The sequence below is a fragment of the Narcine bancroftii genome, chromosome 2 (assembly GCF_036971445.1).
Source record: "Narcine bancroftii isolate sNarBan1 chromosome 2, sNarBan1.hap1, whole genome shotgun sequence".
Lineage (NCBI taxonomy): Eukaryota > Metazoa > Chordata > Chondrichthyes > Torpediniformes > Narcinidae > Narcine > Narcine bancroftii.
Genome location: NC_091470.1, coordinates 301,001,777 through 301,017,282, shown reverse-complemented (window position 1 = coordinate 301,017,282; position 15,506 = coordinate 301,001,777). Strand labels below are relative to the sequence as shown.

Genomic DNA, 15,506 nt, shown 5'->3' with positions numbered 1-15,506 from the left:
AGATTGCTGAGTGTCCATGATAGGTAAGTGAACTCCAAGGAACTTGGTGCTCTCCACTCTCTGTAGTTATTCCTAGTCTTCCCTGAGGTCCATGATCATCTCCTTCATCTTGTCCACATTGAGACTCAAGCTGTTACTCTCGTACCATTTCACGAGGTTTCTCACCTCTTCTCTACAGTGCAATGCATTGTGGTTGCTGACGAGACCATCGATTGTGTCATCTGAAAACTTGATGACATTGGAGCTGGATCTGGTGATGCAGTTGTGGGTCAGTAGCGTGAGAAGGAGTGGGACACAGCCCTGAGGTGTGTCAGTGGTCAGCATGATTGTGCTTTCTATATTGCTTCTGACCTGGACAGACCGCAATCTTCCCATTAGGAAGTCCAGGATCCAGTTACAAAGAAGGGAATTAAGTCGCAGCGAGGACAGCTTCTCCACCAGCCTCTGGGGAATTATGGTATTAAACGCAAGCTGAAGTCAACGAACAGCAGCTTGGAGTAGGAGGTGTCATTCTCTAGGTGCGCCAGGACGGAGTGAAGCGATAAGGCTCTAGCATCAGCTGTGGAACAGTTTCTTCTAAAGGCAAATTGAAATGGATCCAGCATCTCTGGGAAGTGTGCTTTGATGCCTTCCATCACCAGATGCTTGAAGAATTTCATAATGGGCAGTGCCACGAGGTGGTAGTCATTGAGGCCTGTTATTGTTGCCTTCTTGGGTACTGCCTGATGGTGGCTGTCTTGCACCCTGTGGGAACCATGGACTACTGCAGGTATGTTGTCTGGTCCCGCCACCTTGTGTGGGTTCACCTTGGATTGAGCACTCTTCACCTCAGCTGCGGCTATGCAGGGGGGCCTGTTTATCAGGGGGACACAGAGCTTTCTTTGGTGTCATAACATAACAATTACAGCACGGAAACAGGCCATTAGGCCCTTCTAGTCCGCACCGAACCAAACACCCCTTTCTAGTCCCACCTCCCCGCACAATGCCCATAACCCTCCATCTTCTTCTCATCCATATACCTGTCCAACCTTTTCTTAAATAATACAATTGACTCCGCCGCCACTATTTCTCCCGGAAGATCATTCCACACGGCTACCACTCTCTGAGTAAAGAAGTTCCCCCTCATGTTACCTCTAAACCTCTGCCCCTTAATTCTTAACTCATGTCCTCTTGTTTTAATCTTTCCTCCTCTTAACAGAAATAGTCTATCCACATCCACTCTGTCTATCCCTTTCATAATCTTAAATACTTCTATCAAATCCCCTCTCAACCTTCTACGCTCCAAAGAATAAAGACCTAATCTGTCCAATCTCTCCCTATACTCTAGATGCTTAAACCCAGGTAACATTCTGGTAAACCTTCTCTGCACTCTCTCCACTCTGTTTATATCCTTCCTATAATTAGGCGACCAGAACTGCACACAGAACTCCAAATTAGGCCGCACCAACGTCTTATACAATCTCAACATCACCTCCCAACTCCTATATTCCATGCAATGATTGATAAAGGCCAGCATACTAAAAGCCTTCTTCACCACCCTATTCACGTGAGTTTCTACCTTCAGGGAACGATGTACCGTCACTCCTAAATCTTTCTGCTCTTCTGTATTCCTCAATGCTCTCCCATTTACCACGTATGTCCTATTCTGATTCTTCTTACCAAAATGAAGCACCTCACACTTATCAGCATTAAATTCCATCTGCCATTTTTCAGCCCACTTTTCTAAGCAGCCCAAATCCCTCTGCAATCCTTGAAAACCTTCTTCATTATCCACTATTCCACCTATCTTAGTATCGTCTGCATATTTACTAATCCAATTCACCACCCCATCATCTAAATCATTAATGTATATAACGAACAACAATGGGCCCAATACAGATCCTTGAGGCACACCACTGGTCACCGGCCTCCAACCTGACCGACAATTATCCACTACCACTCTCTGGCCTCTCCCTTTCAGCCAATGTTCAATCCATTTGACTATCTTAAAATTTATACCTAAAGACTGCACCTTCCTAACTAACCTTCCATGTGGTACCTTATCGAAGGCCTTACTGAAGTCCATATAGACAACATCCACTGCGCTACCCGCATCCACATTCCTAGTCACCTCTTCAAAAAATTCAATCAGATTGGTCAAACATGACCTTCCTCCCACAAATCCATGTTGAGTACTCCTGATCAGACCCTGTCTATCCAGATGTTTATAAGTACTATCTCTAAGAATTTTCTCCATTAATTTACCTACCACAGACGTCAAACTTACAGGCCGATAGTTGCCAGGCTTCCTCCTTGAACCCGCTTTAAATAACGGAACCACATGCGCAATGCGCCAATCCTCCGGCACTATCCCCATATCTAATGACATTTGGAAAATTACCACCAGAGCCTCTGCTATTTCCTCCTTCACTTCTCTCAATGTCCTGGGGAAGATCCCGTCTGGTCCCGGAGACTTATCCACCTTTATATTCTTCAAAAGTCTTAAAACTACACCTTTTGTAATCTCTATATTCCCCATATTTACCCAATTTGCTTTTTTTATCTCACATCTCCCAATATCCTTCTCTTTAGTGAATACCGAAGAAAAGAAACTGTTCAATATCTCCCCCATTTCTCTAGGCTCCACACACAGTTTTCCGCTCTGATTTTCTAAGGGACCAATTTTGTCTCTAGCTTTCCTCTTACCATTAACATATTTGTAGAACTCTTTTGGATTAGTTTTCACCCTGCTTGCCATAGTTTTCTCGTACCTTCTTTTAGCTTTCCTAATTCCTCTCTTAAGATTCCTCTTACATTCAATGTAGCTTTCAAACATCTCCTTAACTCCATGCTTCTTATATCTAATGTACGCCTCCCTTTTTCTTCGAACCAAGTTTCCAATATTCCTTGAAAACCACGGCTCTCTCAAACCTTTTGCCCCTCCTTTTAACCTAACAGGAACATAAAGCTTTTGCACTCTCAAAATCTGATCTTTAAAAGACTTCCATCTCTCTACTACATCCTGCCCATAAAACAAATTGTCCCAATGCACACCCTGCAAATCCTTTCGCATCTCCTCAAATCTAGCTTTTCCCCAATCAAAAACCTCAATCCTTGGCCCTGATTTCTCTCTTTCCATAATGACATTGAAGCTGATGGCATTATGATCACTGGACCCGAAGTGCTCGCCAACACTAACCTCCGTCACTTGACCCATCCCATTTGCCAACAGTAGATCTAACACTGCTCCTTCTCTGGTCGGCACCTCTACATATTGTTGTAAAAAACTATCTTGCACACATTTCACAATCTCTAACCCATCCAGTCCTTTCACAGAATGTGTTTCCCAATCGACATGTGGAAAATTAAAATCTCCCATAATTACAACCCTGTGCTTATCACAAATATCTACTATCTCCCTACAGATTTGCTCCTCTAGGTCTCGGTCCCCTCCGGGTGGTCTATAATACACCCCTACAAGTGTAACCTCTCATTTCCTACTCCTCAGTTCCACCCAAATAGCCTCCGTGGATGTGCCCTCTACTCTATCCTTCCTAGGCACCGCTGTAATATTTTCCCTGACAAGCAATGCAACCCCACCTCCTCTTGCCCCTCCGACTCTATCACACCTAAAACAACGAAACCCAGGGATATTCAGTTGCCAATCACATCCCTCCTGCAACCATGTCTCACTAATCACTACCACATCATACTTCCAAGTATCAATCCACACCTTCAGCTCATCCACCTTTTTTACAATACCCCTGGCATTAAAATATATGAATTTCAGGGATTTCCCAATTTTTAATCCCTGTTTTCCCTCATCTTTAAGAACAACATTATTTACTTTTCCTGCCAATTGCCCTTCATCTTCTTCCAAAGCATTTCCCTTCTCTATCACCTGCCCATCCATATTCAAATACTTACTACAAACTTTCTTTGTTTGCATTCTAACCTTCTCCTTACTGCTCTGTACTATTTTGTTCCCTCCCCTCAACCATTCTAGTTTAAAAGATCCTGTTCTTCTCATCAAACCGTGCAGAAGTGTTCAGTCTGACCTGGAGGGAGGCATCATTGACCTTAATTCGCAAGGTTGACTTGTGATCCACAATAGTCTTGAGCCCTAGCCACATGTCACCAGTTCCGCACAACTGTCTGTGGATCTTATGTGCATATCCTCACTTTGCCTTCCGGATTGCAGAGTTCAGCCCTGGTTAATCTTAGTGTCATCTTCTCCTGTTGAAGGCAGTATCACGAGCTCTGAGAAGGGCCCGGACCTCTGCACCCAACCATGGTTTCTGGTTAGGCCTAGTTGTGTAGCATTTGATCTCAGAGACACATCCTCAATGCATTCTTTTGTTGCTCAATCACCTGTATTCTATAATTTCACTTTTGCAAATAATTTATAGATGTTAAAATATGAGAAATCAATGTGTATTATTCTAGAAGTGCTCAAGTACATGATTGTCAAAGTAGTATTATCCAGGTTTCAGGTTACCGATCCTACTACTGATTTCTGAAGTGTTTGGATTAAAGCTCCTGTAATTACATCCCTTGACAATAAAATTTAAAAACTAATAGAGTGAAAAGTAAAAAGGTCCATCTTTGATACAATATCAAATAGTTAAGGAGCACTTTGTAGTGTCAGAGACAAATACATTCATTAAATGTCAAAAGTGTGACATCTCAAAATCAAAGGTGGCATCCGAAGGAGGCGAAAATAAATAATTGCAGAGTGGAAAAATAATAACATGTATTTGCCTCAGATTTTCCAGATGTGTCCAGTTGTGTTGGTTAGGAATAGAAGATAAAGAGCAGCAGGGTGAATTTTGGATACATTCACCTCACTAATGATAATAATTTAACAGTTTTTGGGCTGCAGTTAAACTATCAAACATTTTATCATTGTACCAAGTAATATAAAATCAGAAAAGGACAGACAGGCTTGGATATTTCTTTCCCTAAAATAGAGAAACCAAAAATATTCAAGAACAACTTTAATCATCCAATGCTTAAGATCTATAACTTGTTATCACAAGGAGAGGTTGTCATAAACAGTCCAAGTGCATTGAAAGTTTGGCAACAGGAGTTAGATTGATATTTTGCCTTTAATCCAAACACAGATATGTTAGGCTAAGTGTGTAAGTTTGGGAGAATTTTCAGACAAAACACATAACACCTGGTTGCCGATCTGGTTCAGAACTTCATCCAGGGTGATTTGCTACATTTTAATTGCGTGTGATTGTTGGATATGGAACCAAATACAATAATTCAGACTTGGGTTGGTTTTTAAATTTTGTACCCAAATAGACCATCAGTCTAATCTCTGCTCAATTTTCAGTACAATTATTCTGATGTGATCAACTACAAAGCTTGCTTTGCAGTCACTTCCAAAAAATTCAAGATCATTTTTAGAAATGACCGAACATTTCCACTGAAATTAATTGTGGCTACCAAAGCACATTTCAATAGGAGAGCAAAGAAATTATTTTGCACTGCATCAAAGTGACTCATAAGATTCAATGCATCAACACTTCTCTTCCAGTATATTGATAGGCACTAGACAAATTGGGAGACTAGATGAACTGGCTTTAATTGTTGAAAAATCCAAACACCTTTTCATCAGGATTCAAGAAGACATCTTTTAACCTCGTTAAGTTTTTAGTTCATAACCTTAAGGGTGAAAAATGGAAAAGAAACCAGCAACTGAGGTTATTCCTAACTTTAAGTTCTGTGACCATGCGAGTTTCCTCCATGTGCTCCAGTATCCTCTGATAGCCTTGAACATGTTGGTAGGTTAATTGACCATGGCAAGTTTCTCTTTATGTATTATTAAATGGTAAAATTCAGAGGGAGTTGTTGATGGGAATGCACCAAATACAAAAATAGATTAATGGAATAATGTAAAGCGTGCTTGATCATTAGTTTGGACGGGATGGGCCAATGGCTTGTTTCAATGCAGTATTATTGTTTAACTCCAATAAACCCTACAAATTCAAATGAAATATTTACCTTCTGCTCAGTAAGCAAGTCTGTGATTGTTTGGGACATTTCATCCAAACTCTGAGCTGTTTTGACCAAATTGCGAAGAATTTGAATATGCTGATGCAATGGCTCAAAGTCACAAAGTGTAGGAACCCTTTCAAGAAAAAGACAAAAAAATCTTTACCAAACTAATTTTTCTCATATTTGAATCAAATTAAAAAGTCATCACACTCTGAACAGAACAGATTTTTGTATTTTATTTAATATTGACTCATTTGCAAAACAGCCAAAAGGGAAGAGGGCATTTCTGTGAAAGAGTGAACATTGTTATCAGTAACACAAAACTAATATCAGAAAAAAGCTTGCCTGACCCATTGATATGTTAAGAACTTGCATGATACCTGTAATTACCATATGGTGGTTCTCCAAAATCAAAGTCAAATATCGAACAAGGAGAAAAAAGACCCTTCTTTCCCAAAGAAGAGAATTCAACAAATTATCTTGTATTTAACAAAAACCTACCAAGTAACTGATGACAAAGGGAGTGAAGCAAAAAAAGTTGTTAACCAACTTACCTTTCATCCGAGAAATGGTAGACAAGGTAAAAGCAACAAGAATTAAAGGATGAAAGCTTTTTTTTCCAAAAAAGTTACTCACCTTTGTCAGCAGTCGTCACTCCAGGGACCAAGATATCCTCAACATACCATGGTTAAGGTCAGCATAATGGCAATGGAAAATAAAAACATAGCTCTAAGACCTTCAGCCAGAACTGCACAACAATTCTAGAGATGCAAAATATGTCCTTTTGTGGTCATCTTGGTATTCTCAGCCAGAGGTGGCAATGTAACAAAAATCTCATTCCCCAATGGACTGGAAAATGTCAAAATAATTAAATGTAATTGTCCTGAATTATTATTTGAAATTTTAATCTAATTACATTTTGCAATGCAATTGCAAAGTCATAGTTTTTAAGTGTATGGACTTGAAGGCACAAAATATAAACTCTAAAGTATAAAACAGTAAAAAGGTGGAAAATTTGGTATGTGGTTAACTTCATCTGAAGAATGAGAATTACGGCACCTCAAGGCGAGTAAATCTACCTTTCTTCATTTGTTATCCTCCACATACCACAAAGAACCTTGCAAAATACTTTTGGTGGAAAGAAAATCTTACTGATCAGCAGTCAGTGAAATTCATCCAATACAATTTCTCCTGAACATAGGAATCCACTATCATGGCTATTGCCTGCAATTGTTAAAATGTTTCATCTCATTGGAATGTCCTTTTTTTTGTAAGTTCTTGCCTCAACAAACTTAGTAAAAAGATACATTTCAGAAACTATTTCTGACCAAACAAATTGAAGTCAATTACAAAAAATTCCCTGTAGTCAAATATAACTGATGTGCATTTCTAGTATGGGTCCAATTTTTAATCCACTTGATTCAGACTCAAATATTCAACAGTAAAGCACTCAAGATACAAGCCTCATCCTAAAAAAAACACAAGTCATGTTTCTCATAAAATGCAATATAAATTCAGTTAACAGATTATATTGTAAAATATTTGTTCAATATGAAGGGAAAGTTGGTTGGTTCTGGCTGAAAAAAGTCTTTAAAAGAACATTAGTCATCATTATGCTGATTTTACCTTTGGTATGTGGAGGATAATGAAAGGAAAGATTGTTTATTAATTTAAATATGAAGTACATTTATGTGCCATTCAAATTAATATTTTTAAGTGTTAAGCACTTTTTTGTTGTTGTTGCATGGAACAGTTGATATTAACTATCTTTTTCTCCAGATTAAATATATCCTATTACAAGTCATAGATCTCTGATTATTGTCTTGTTCAGTGAAATAATAATCCATCTAACATAGGGAGATAACTTGGGCCACTCGTTATTCCAATTTTAACTGGCCCTGACAGCTTTTAGCCCCAACAAACATTCAGATAAGTTAGAAATCAAGATAACCACTATTATTTTGAATGAAGCTGGGCATACACTGAGCAAAATCTATACAAAACATGTTAGTATCAATAATTCTATTGCAAACAATCAGATATTAAGGATGAAAAAAATTCATACACAGTTCATCTGGTACAAGAATTATGAAATCTATTTTGAATTTGTTTCCAATGGCAAATATTTTTCAAGTACAGTTATCTAATAAAACTAATATAGCTTTCTATTGATCTCCATCATGTTTTGAAGGTTTGGCAAAGACTGTGTATGAATATCTTAAATATTATTAGACAAAAATTGCAGATTGCAGCCTCATGAACAAAACCAGTAAAAACAAGGCAATTATTGCTGTCATTGAAATTATTTGCACAGACACTCAACTAATTTTAGTAAGGAATTTGTAGATGGAAGGCTCACTGGATATAGATGACTTACATACCCATAATTAAACAAAGTTGTAAATCATTCCACTAGTATGAAATACATAATTTAGAACCACATTCCTGATTTTTCCACCACGGGCCTATCTACTTGCAGGGAACACCTTTCTGAAATACGTCAAAGTTCCTGTTTTATTCTCATGGTCCAAATAAATTAATTGTAAACTTCCCATAAAAACATCAGTTTTACAAGTTTTGCAAGTCAAGTTAGACTGACACTTTCAGACTTTAAGGAAACTACATCTCAGGGCATATAACCTGAAGTTATAAATAAGTGGTTCCTTAATGTCTGGAGAACTTGTGAGTAAATTCTATAATTTGGTATCAACTACTCGCATCAATCTTCAGACATTTTATTTATCTATTTATTTATTTTTACATTGCATCGGCTCTAACTATTAATATAATTTTTTAACCAAATTTCAAGTCAACCAGGAGCAAGCAGATCCTTTGATAAACCACTGCAGAGAAAGCAATTAAAAAAAAAACAATTAAAGACAATGTGATAGCTTGCACAAATCTACAGCTTCCAAAAATACATTCAGGGCAAAAAAAACTGAGAGCACTTCAAGACCTGATGTTGACAATAGAAGAAAATTGCTTGTTCAGACCAAAAGACTTCATCAAATAATCGAACAGGAAAAAAAGTCTAGCACTGAGAGGGGCTACATTTTCAAAGATCTTGAAATTCAGGTACTATAATGGATAAACCTTAACCTTTCCCTCAATGAATGCCCAAAACTGGTACTATTCCTCTGCCTTTTGTGGCTTCTTGTCATATATAATTCCCATATTTATAAGTTGATCCTCCATTAGCCTAAGGCCATGCTCAGGATATGCACTTTCTGACAGCAGCTCCCAGTACACAGTATACCATTGGGAAGCTGGCTCCTAGCACATCAGCAAGGAGCAGGATGGCTTTGAAGCTTTCCCCAACAGTAGTGCCTGTCTGTAATAACTAGAACAATATTAACATGGTCCATCCTGTGTTGAGTTTCACATCAGGGAAGCTTGTGGAGAGAATACTAAAGGATAGGGAAAGACAAGGCCAGTTTAGGAACAGTCAGCGTGGCTGTGTGTGGAACACTTGTGCGAACTGAGTTTTTTTAAGAAATGACAAAGATGAAGAATGAGGGGAGGGGAGAGAGTGTTGTCTACACTGACTTCAGCAAGGCATTTGACAAGGTGCCTCATGGTATGCAGATCCAGAAGATAGAAAGAACCATAGAAAACTATAGTGCAGAAAACAGGCCATTCTAGTCTGTGGCAAAACATCATTCCTCTAGTCCAGGGGTGGGCAACCTTCCCTCCAAAACGCAATCCCCATGCCACAAGCAATCCCCATGCCACAAGCAATCCCCATGCCACAAGCAATCCCCATGCCACAAGCAATCCCCATGCCACAAGCAATCCCCATGCCACAAGCAATCCCCATGCCACAAGCAATCCCCATGCCACAAGCAATCCCCATGCCACAAGCAATCCCCATGCCACAAGCAATCCCCATGCCACAAGCAATCCCCATGCCACAAGCAATCCCCATGCCACAAGCAATCCCCATGCCACAAGCAATCCCCATGCCACAAGCAATCCCCATGCCACAAGCAATCCCCATGCCACAAGCAATCCCCATGCCACAAGCAATCCCCATGCCACAAGCAATCCCCATGCCACAAGCAATCCCCATGCCACAAGCAATCCCCATGCCACAAGCAATCCCCATGCCACAAGCAATCCCCATGCCACAAGCAATCCCCATGCCACAAGCAATCCCCATGCCACAAGCAATCCCCATGCCACAAGCAATCCCCATGCCACAAGCAATCCCCATGCCACAAGCAATCCCCATGCCACAAGCAATCCCCATGCCACAAGCAATCCCCATGCCACAAGCAATCCCCATGCCACAAGCAATCCCCATGCCACAAGCAATCCCCATGCCACAAGCAATCCCCATGCCACAAGCAATCCCCATGCCACAAGCAATCCCCATGCCACAAGCAATCCCCATGCCACAAGCAATCCCCATGCCACAAGCAATCCCCATGCCACAAGCAATCCCCATGCCACAAGCAATCCCCATGCCACAAGCAATCCCCATGCCACAAGCAATCCCCATGCCACAAGCAATCCCCATGCCACAAGCAATCCCCATGCCACAAGCAATCCCCATGCCACAAGCAATCCACACCAGCAAGGGACTGCCCAAGGTGGCAGATGAGCAGAAAGGGAAGGTTGAGGACTACTGCTCTAGACCCAATTTTAACTGAAATATTTTACTTGAAAAAAAAGTAATTGGTCTATTTCCTTACAATTAAAACAGTGGTTCTCAAATTATTTATTTCTATTCACATACCATCCCAACCAATCCGCCACCAACCACAGAGAATCCACAGCACAGGGAACACTCAAGGTGGAATGTGACTTCAAAAAAAAAGCTGCTCACTGCTGCTCCAGCCGCACTCACCTGCATCTATTCCAGAAACCTCTAGACCACTCCCATCCATGTACCTATCCAATTTATTCTTAAAACTTAAGAGTGAGCTCTTATTCACCTCATCAGATGGCAGTTCATTCCAAACTCCCACCACTCTCTGAGTGAAGAGGTCCCCCCTAATGTTCCCCCTGAACCTTTCAATTTTTCACCCTATGTACAAATATCCGCAGTAAATTATTAGCTTGGATTCAGAACTAGCTCATCCAAACACAGAGGTGGGTGCTGTTCTGGTTGGAGGTCCATGACCAGTTGTGTTCCAGAAGGGTTTTGCTGGAATTCTTGTTTGTGATGACTTGTGAGAAAATATCTGAGTGAGTAATCAAATTTGGGGGTTGGCTGGTAGAGTGAGAGGGGTCGAGGGGTGTGAGATTCAGCGAAGAAAATGTCCATTATAAGCAAATCTAATAATATCACGAATTATCGATCAAACGAGTTTCAATGCTTGCTCAGAAGTTAAGACGGTGTTAAATTTAAGGGAACAATATTTCATGTGCAATTATTCATTCAGACAGTAAGACTGTAGTTATCTAGCATTCTCTTGTTAACTTTCACTTGCCAATCAGGAAAGAAAATAGAACATATCAATTTGATTAGATTTAAAAAAAATAAGTATGAACCATAAAAACAGAAACACAAATGTTTAAACTCTATAATGATGCTTCCAATACACCTGGATAAAGTACAAATGGAGATACATTTTACTAATACCAATGTATAAAAAGCAATCATGTGAAAGCAAAGTGATTACTTTCTTCAATTTACAGTTCTCTCTCCTCTTCTCTCCTCCTCCCCACTCCACCCCGCCCCCCGGCCATTAAATATTCTGGTAGTAAATGAAATGTTAAGTTTAATAAACAAAACATCAATTAATCTATTCTAGTAAGCACTGCAATTTATATTCCAATAGAAACAACATTTGTGTACAGAGAGCTGTTTGAAGCAGAATTGCCCAAAAATGTAGCCTGTTAAATTTATGTTACTTTCACATTTGATAAAATCATTCAATTTTTGTTTTTTTCCCTTTCATTTGTTATACAGGTTGTCAACTTATGAACTACGTGTACATACAACCGAATTTTAAAAAATATTGTACATACTGAGATTCTTCATTAAAGGTTCATGAATTGAATTTTTAAAAAAAATTGCTTTAATACCTCGTTAAGACGTGCAAATCCGACTTAACAACCGATCCTTCTATCCCAATTACAGTCATAAGTTGAGGACTACCTGTATTCATCTTGCCACAGGAATTGTAATTTATTTATCTTAAATACTTCTTGTAGCAAAATGTATCAAATTCTAGTAAACCTTTCCATGAAAACTTCATGATTTGTTCACGCTGCAGCAATCTTAAATTACAAAAATGTAATCAAATTTGCATTGGACTATAAATGTAAATATTTTACCATTTCTATTAGTTGGAAGATCATGAAAAGCTTGCAGCAATTAAAGTCAAAAGGCTTACCCAGAAAAAGGAAGGAAATGTTCATAATCTTAACATTCTTAATAGTTTTAGTTTGGCAAGAGAAAGAAAAAAGTAGTGTTTTTTTTTCCTAAAACTTATTTGCCAAACTATTTTTAACTTGAGCATTATGCAAAAAGTAATATTTGGAAATTAATGCTTAAGAATAAATATCACTATTGAAGTCGTGGCATTGTTCTTACCCCCAAGTTAAAGTACTTCAAAATGGCCAAAATATAATCAATTTACAAATTGTTTGCATCCAATAAATTCCAATGCAGACAAAAAAAACATTCTTCACTCCTCTTTGGGTTGGGGATGAGTTATAGGTTTAAAAACAGGATATTCTTTTTACTATTGGACTGAAGAGAGTTTGAATTTTGAGCTCAGATATTGGTGTAATGTTCAAATACAAAAAGTGTTTGTCACAGTAAAAAAAAAATTTTCCTTTAAAAATTGGCATTTAAAATATGTTCACACAAAATAAGTTCAGCCTTGAGAACACATTCATAATTTGAAAAAAAATTGAGGCTCAGGATACTTAACAGATTCAGCAGGTTTGATTTGATTTTTTTTTGCCAGACTAAAAATCAAATTTCAATTGAACCAAAATGCATCATGTACTTCAATGTTAAATGACAAAACTAACCAATTTTAAAAAAATAATTTTCATGCTTGAAAAACTATAAAGGCTATTTCAACTAATTAACACCTTAAAAGTTCAAAACTGGTGCATCCAATCAAGAGAATTCATATGTAAATAATGCATTTGTTTCAGTTTTCCAGGTCTTCATATTGGGATTGGTTTGCAAAAAGTTCATGCAGCACTCAACTGTGCAAATTACCTGAGATATGGCTGAACTTCTGTTGGACAACAGGACTGCAGAAACTGCAAATCAGCTAAGGATACATCAGGAAGTTCAAAGTCAAACTTCCGAGGCTTGTGTGTCTGCAACAATTAAAGTTAATAATTTATATTAACAATTTAAAGCTGTTGTAATTAATAAATCATGGGCTAATCTGATAGTTTCTCACATATGTAGTTATTTAAGTGAAAAAAAAACTCAATGGTCCTATAATTGCCTTTTTTTTTAAATTACATTTTTCTTAACTTTATATTGATTTCAAATAAAATAACCTACAATTTCTAGTATGCAGCAAATACGAAAGGGGGTACAGCTGCAGTCCAAATAGTGACAGTTAAAAAGTATGTAAGTTTATAAAAAGATAGATAATCTGATATTTTGGCTTCTTAAATAATTGGTAGACTCACTACAAATGAAGATCTGACGATCCTGCATTAACACTGATAATCAAAAGCTAGTCTTCAAGCCTATGCAGAGAGCATTTCTTCCTTTGTCAGGGAAAGGGCACAATGGTCATGGTGAATAAAGCATCATTTGTTCACAACAACCAACAAGGATGATTCTGGAATTAAGACCAGTACCAATAGTTGCAATAATGAACTGTTATTTAGCAGCATTATAAATTTTCAAATCCACAGCCAATTTACACTGCACATAATTATATTTTAGTAACAGCAGCTTTTTAAAGAAAATATTGCCTACAGAGGGCCCATTTAGGTATAAATACCTCTAGTAGAGTATACCAATGCTGAAAATTCAGAACATCTAATTTAAATGAAGAAAAACAGATAATAATGTCCATAAGCTCCATGCTGAATGAAGTAAATACCTCTCAATTCTCGACCAAATTACAGATGAGCTCAAATGCTCATTCAGAACCTAGATACTGTAACTCAATGGTTATTCATTTCAGTGTATATAACCAAAAAAACATTTATGTAAGTTTTTCTTCACATGAGACCCAATTTTTTCCTTTAAATTCTATATTTAACTGGAATAAAAATAATAAACTCATTTAAATTCTGTAAATGTAATGCTTTAACTATTTAAACAAAAAAAGTATACATACACAAAAGGATGATGGTGGCCATGAGTCAAGTCCCTTAAACAAACGATTTCTAAGAAATGATCTTCCTGTGGAGAGAAGCCTCAATATAAACATACAGTTTATATGCAATACCTCAACAAAACAGCACATGACATTTTAGGCCAAGTTGCCCTCTGCAGTGAAACAACCCATAGTGGTTCAAGAAGGAAACATCGGAGATCAATGCCTTGGTAGCTGATTATTCTATTAAGATTAAGCAACAAAAAAAAAAGGATGTTTGTGAAGCCAGAAGAGATGTATCAATATCTTAAAGTAATGGCGCTGTGAGCAAGTGAAACTTTTGAAGGACGTAGGGAGAAAAAAAAACACAAGAAAACCAGTGGCTAGAGAACAAGGTTTCTCAAAAGGGTCAAGAATGAATTCAATCTTTCCAAGCTTGAGATGAAGAAAATTTTTTGTCATCCAAAACTGAACGTTAACTAAGCAGTTTGACAAGTTAGAAATCATGAAGGGGGCTGGGCAGAGCAGAAATCAAATGAGTGATGGAAAAATAGATTTGGGTGTCAGTGTATGTTAATAAAATCAATTGCAGTTTCCATGGTGTTAATGGACAGAAGTGGAAGCAGTCAAAGAAATGTATCATCCAACTGAATATAGAAGTAGGCTGGGAAGATTGGGAGTGGAAGGGCAGTGGTGGAAAGATTGTACAGGATAATAGTGAGAAAGAGTGAAACAATCAATGCTATATTGTTTTATTATTCAGCAACACTTGCTGGAATGTGGACCATAAAAACTTTCTCCAAATTCAGATACACAATCCTTTATCCAGAAAACTGTATTCCGAATTTCAGATTTTTCCAGATTTCAGAACAAAAGTCAGCTCGCCCAGATTTAAGCCCACCCAAATGGTGCTGCCATATTTTCTTTTTTTTTCTTTGGCTTGGCTTCGCGGACGAAGATTTATGGAGGGGGTAAAAAGTCCACGTCAGCTGCAGGCTCGTTTGTGGCTGACAAGTCCGATGCGGGACAGGCAGACACGATTGCAGCGGTTGCAAGGGAAAATTGGTTGGTTGGGGTTGGGTGTTGGGTTTTTCCTCCTTTGCCTTTTGTCAGTGAGGTGGGCTCTGCGGTCTTCTTCAAAGGAGGTTGCTGCCCGCCAAACTGTGAGGCGCCAAGATGCACAGTTTGAGGCGTTATCAGCCCACTGGCGGTGGTCAATGTGGCAGGCACCAAGAGATTTCTTTAGGCAGTCCTTGTACCTTTTCT

General features: G+C 38.4%; 1 protein-coding gene across 3 annotated transcripts in view; it reads right to left on the bottom strand.

Moving 5' to 3' along the window:
• The window catches only part of rb1cc1 (RB1-inducible coiled-coil 1), a 168,746-nt gene that overhangs the window by 100,888 nt on the left and 52,352 nt on the right, over positions 1-15,506 (bottom strand). For all 3 annotated transcript variants that reach the window (XM_069921504.1, XM_069921505.1, XM_069921503.1), the window contains exons 11-13: positions 14,262-14,326; positions 13,172-13,275; positions 5,992-6,118 (exon numbers count right to left, since the gene is read on the bottom strand). In XM_069921504.1, coding sequence (XP_069777605.1) covers positions 5,992-6,118; positions 13,172-13,275; positions 14,262-14,326 — 296 coding nt within the window. The remainder of the gene's footprint in view (positions 1-5,991; positions 6,119-13,171; positions 13,276-14,261; positions 14,327-15,506) is intronic.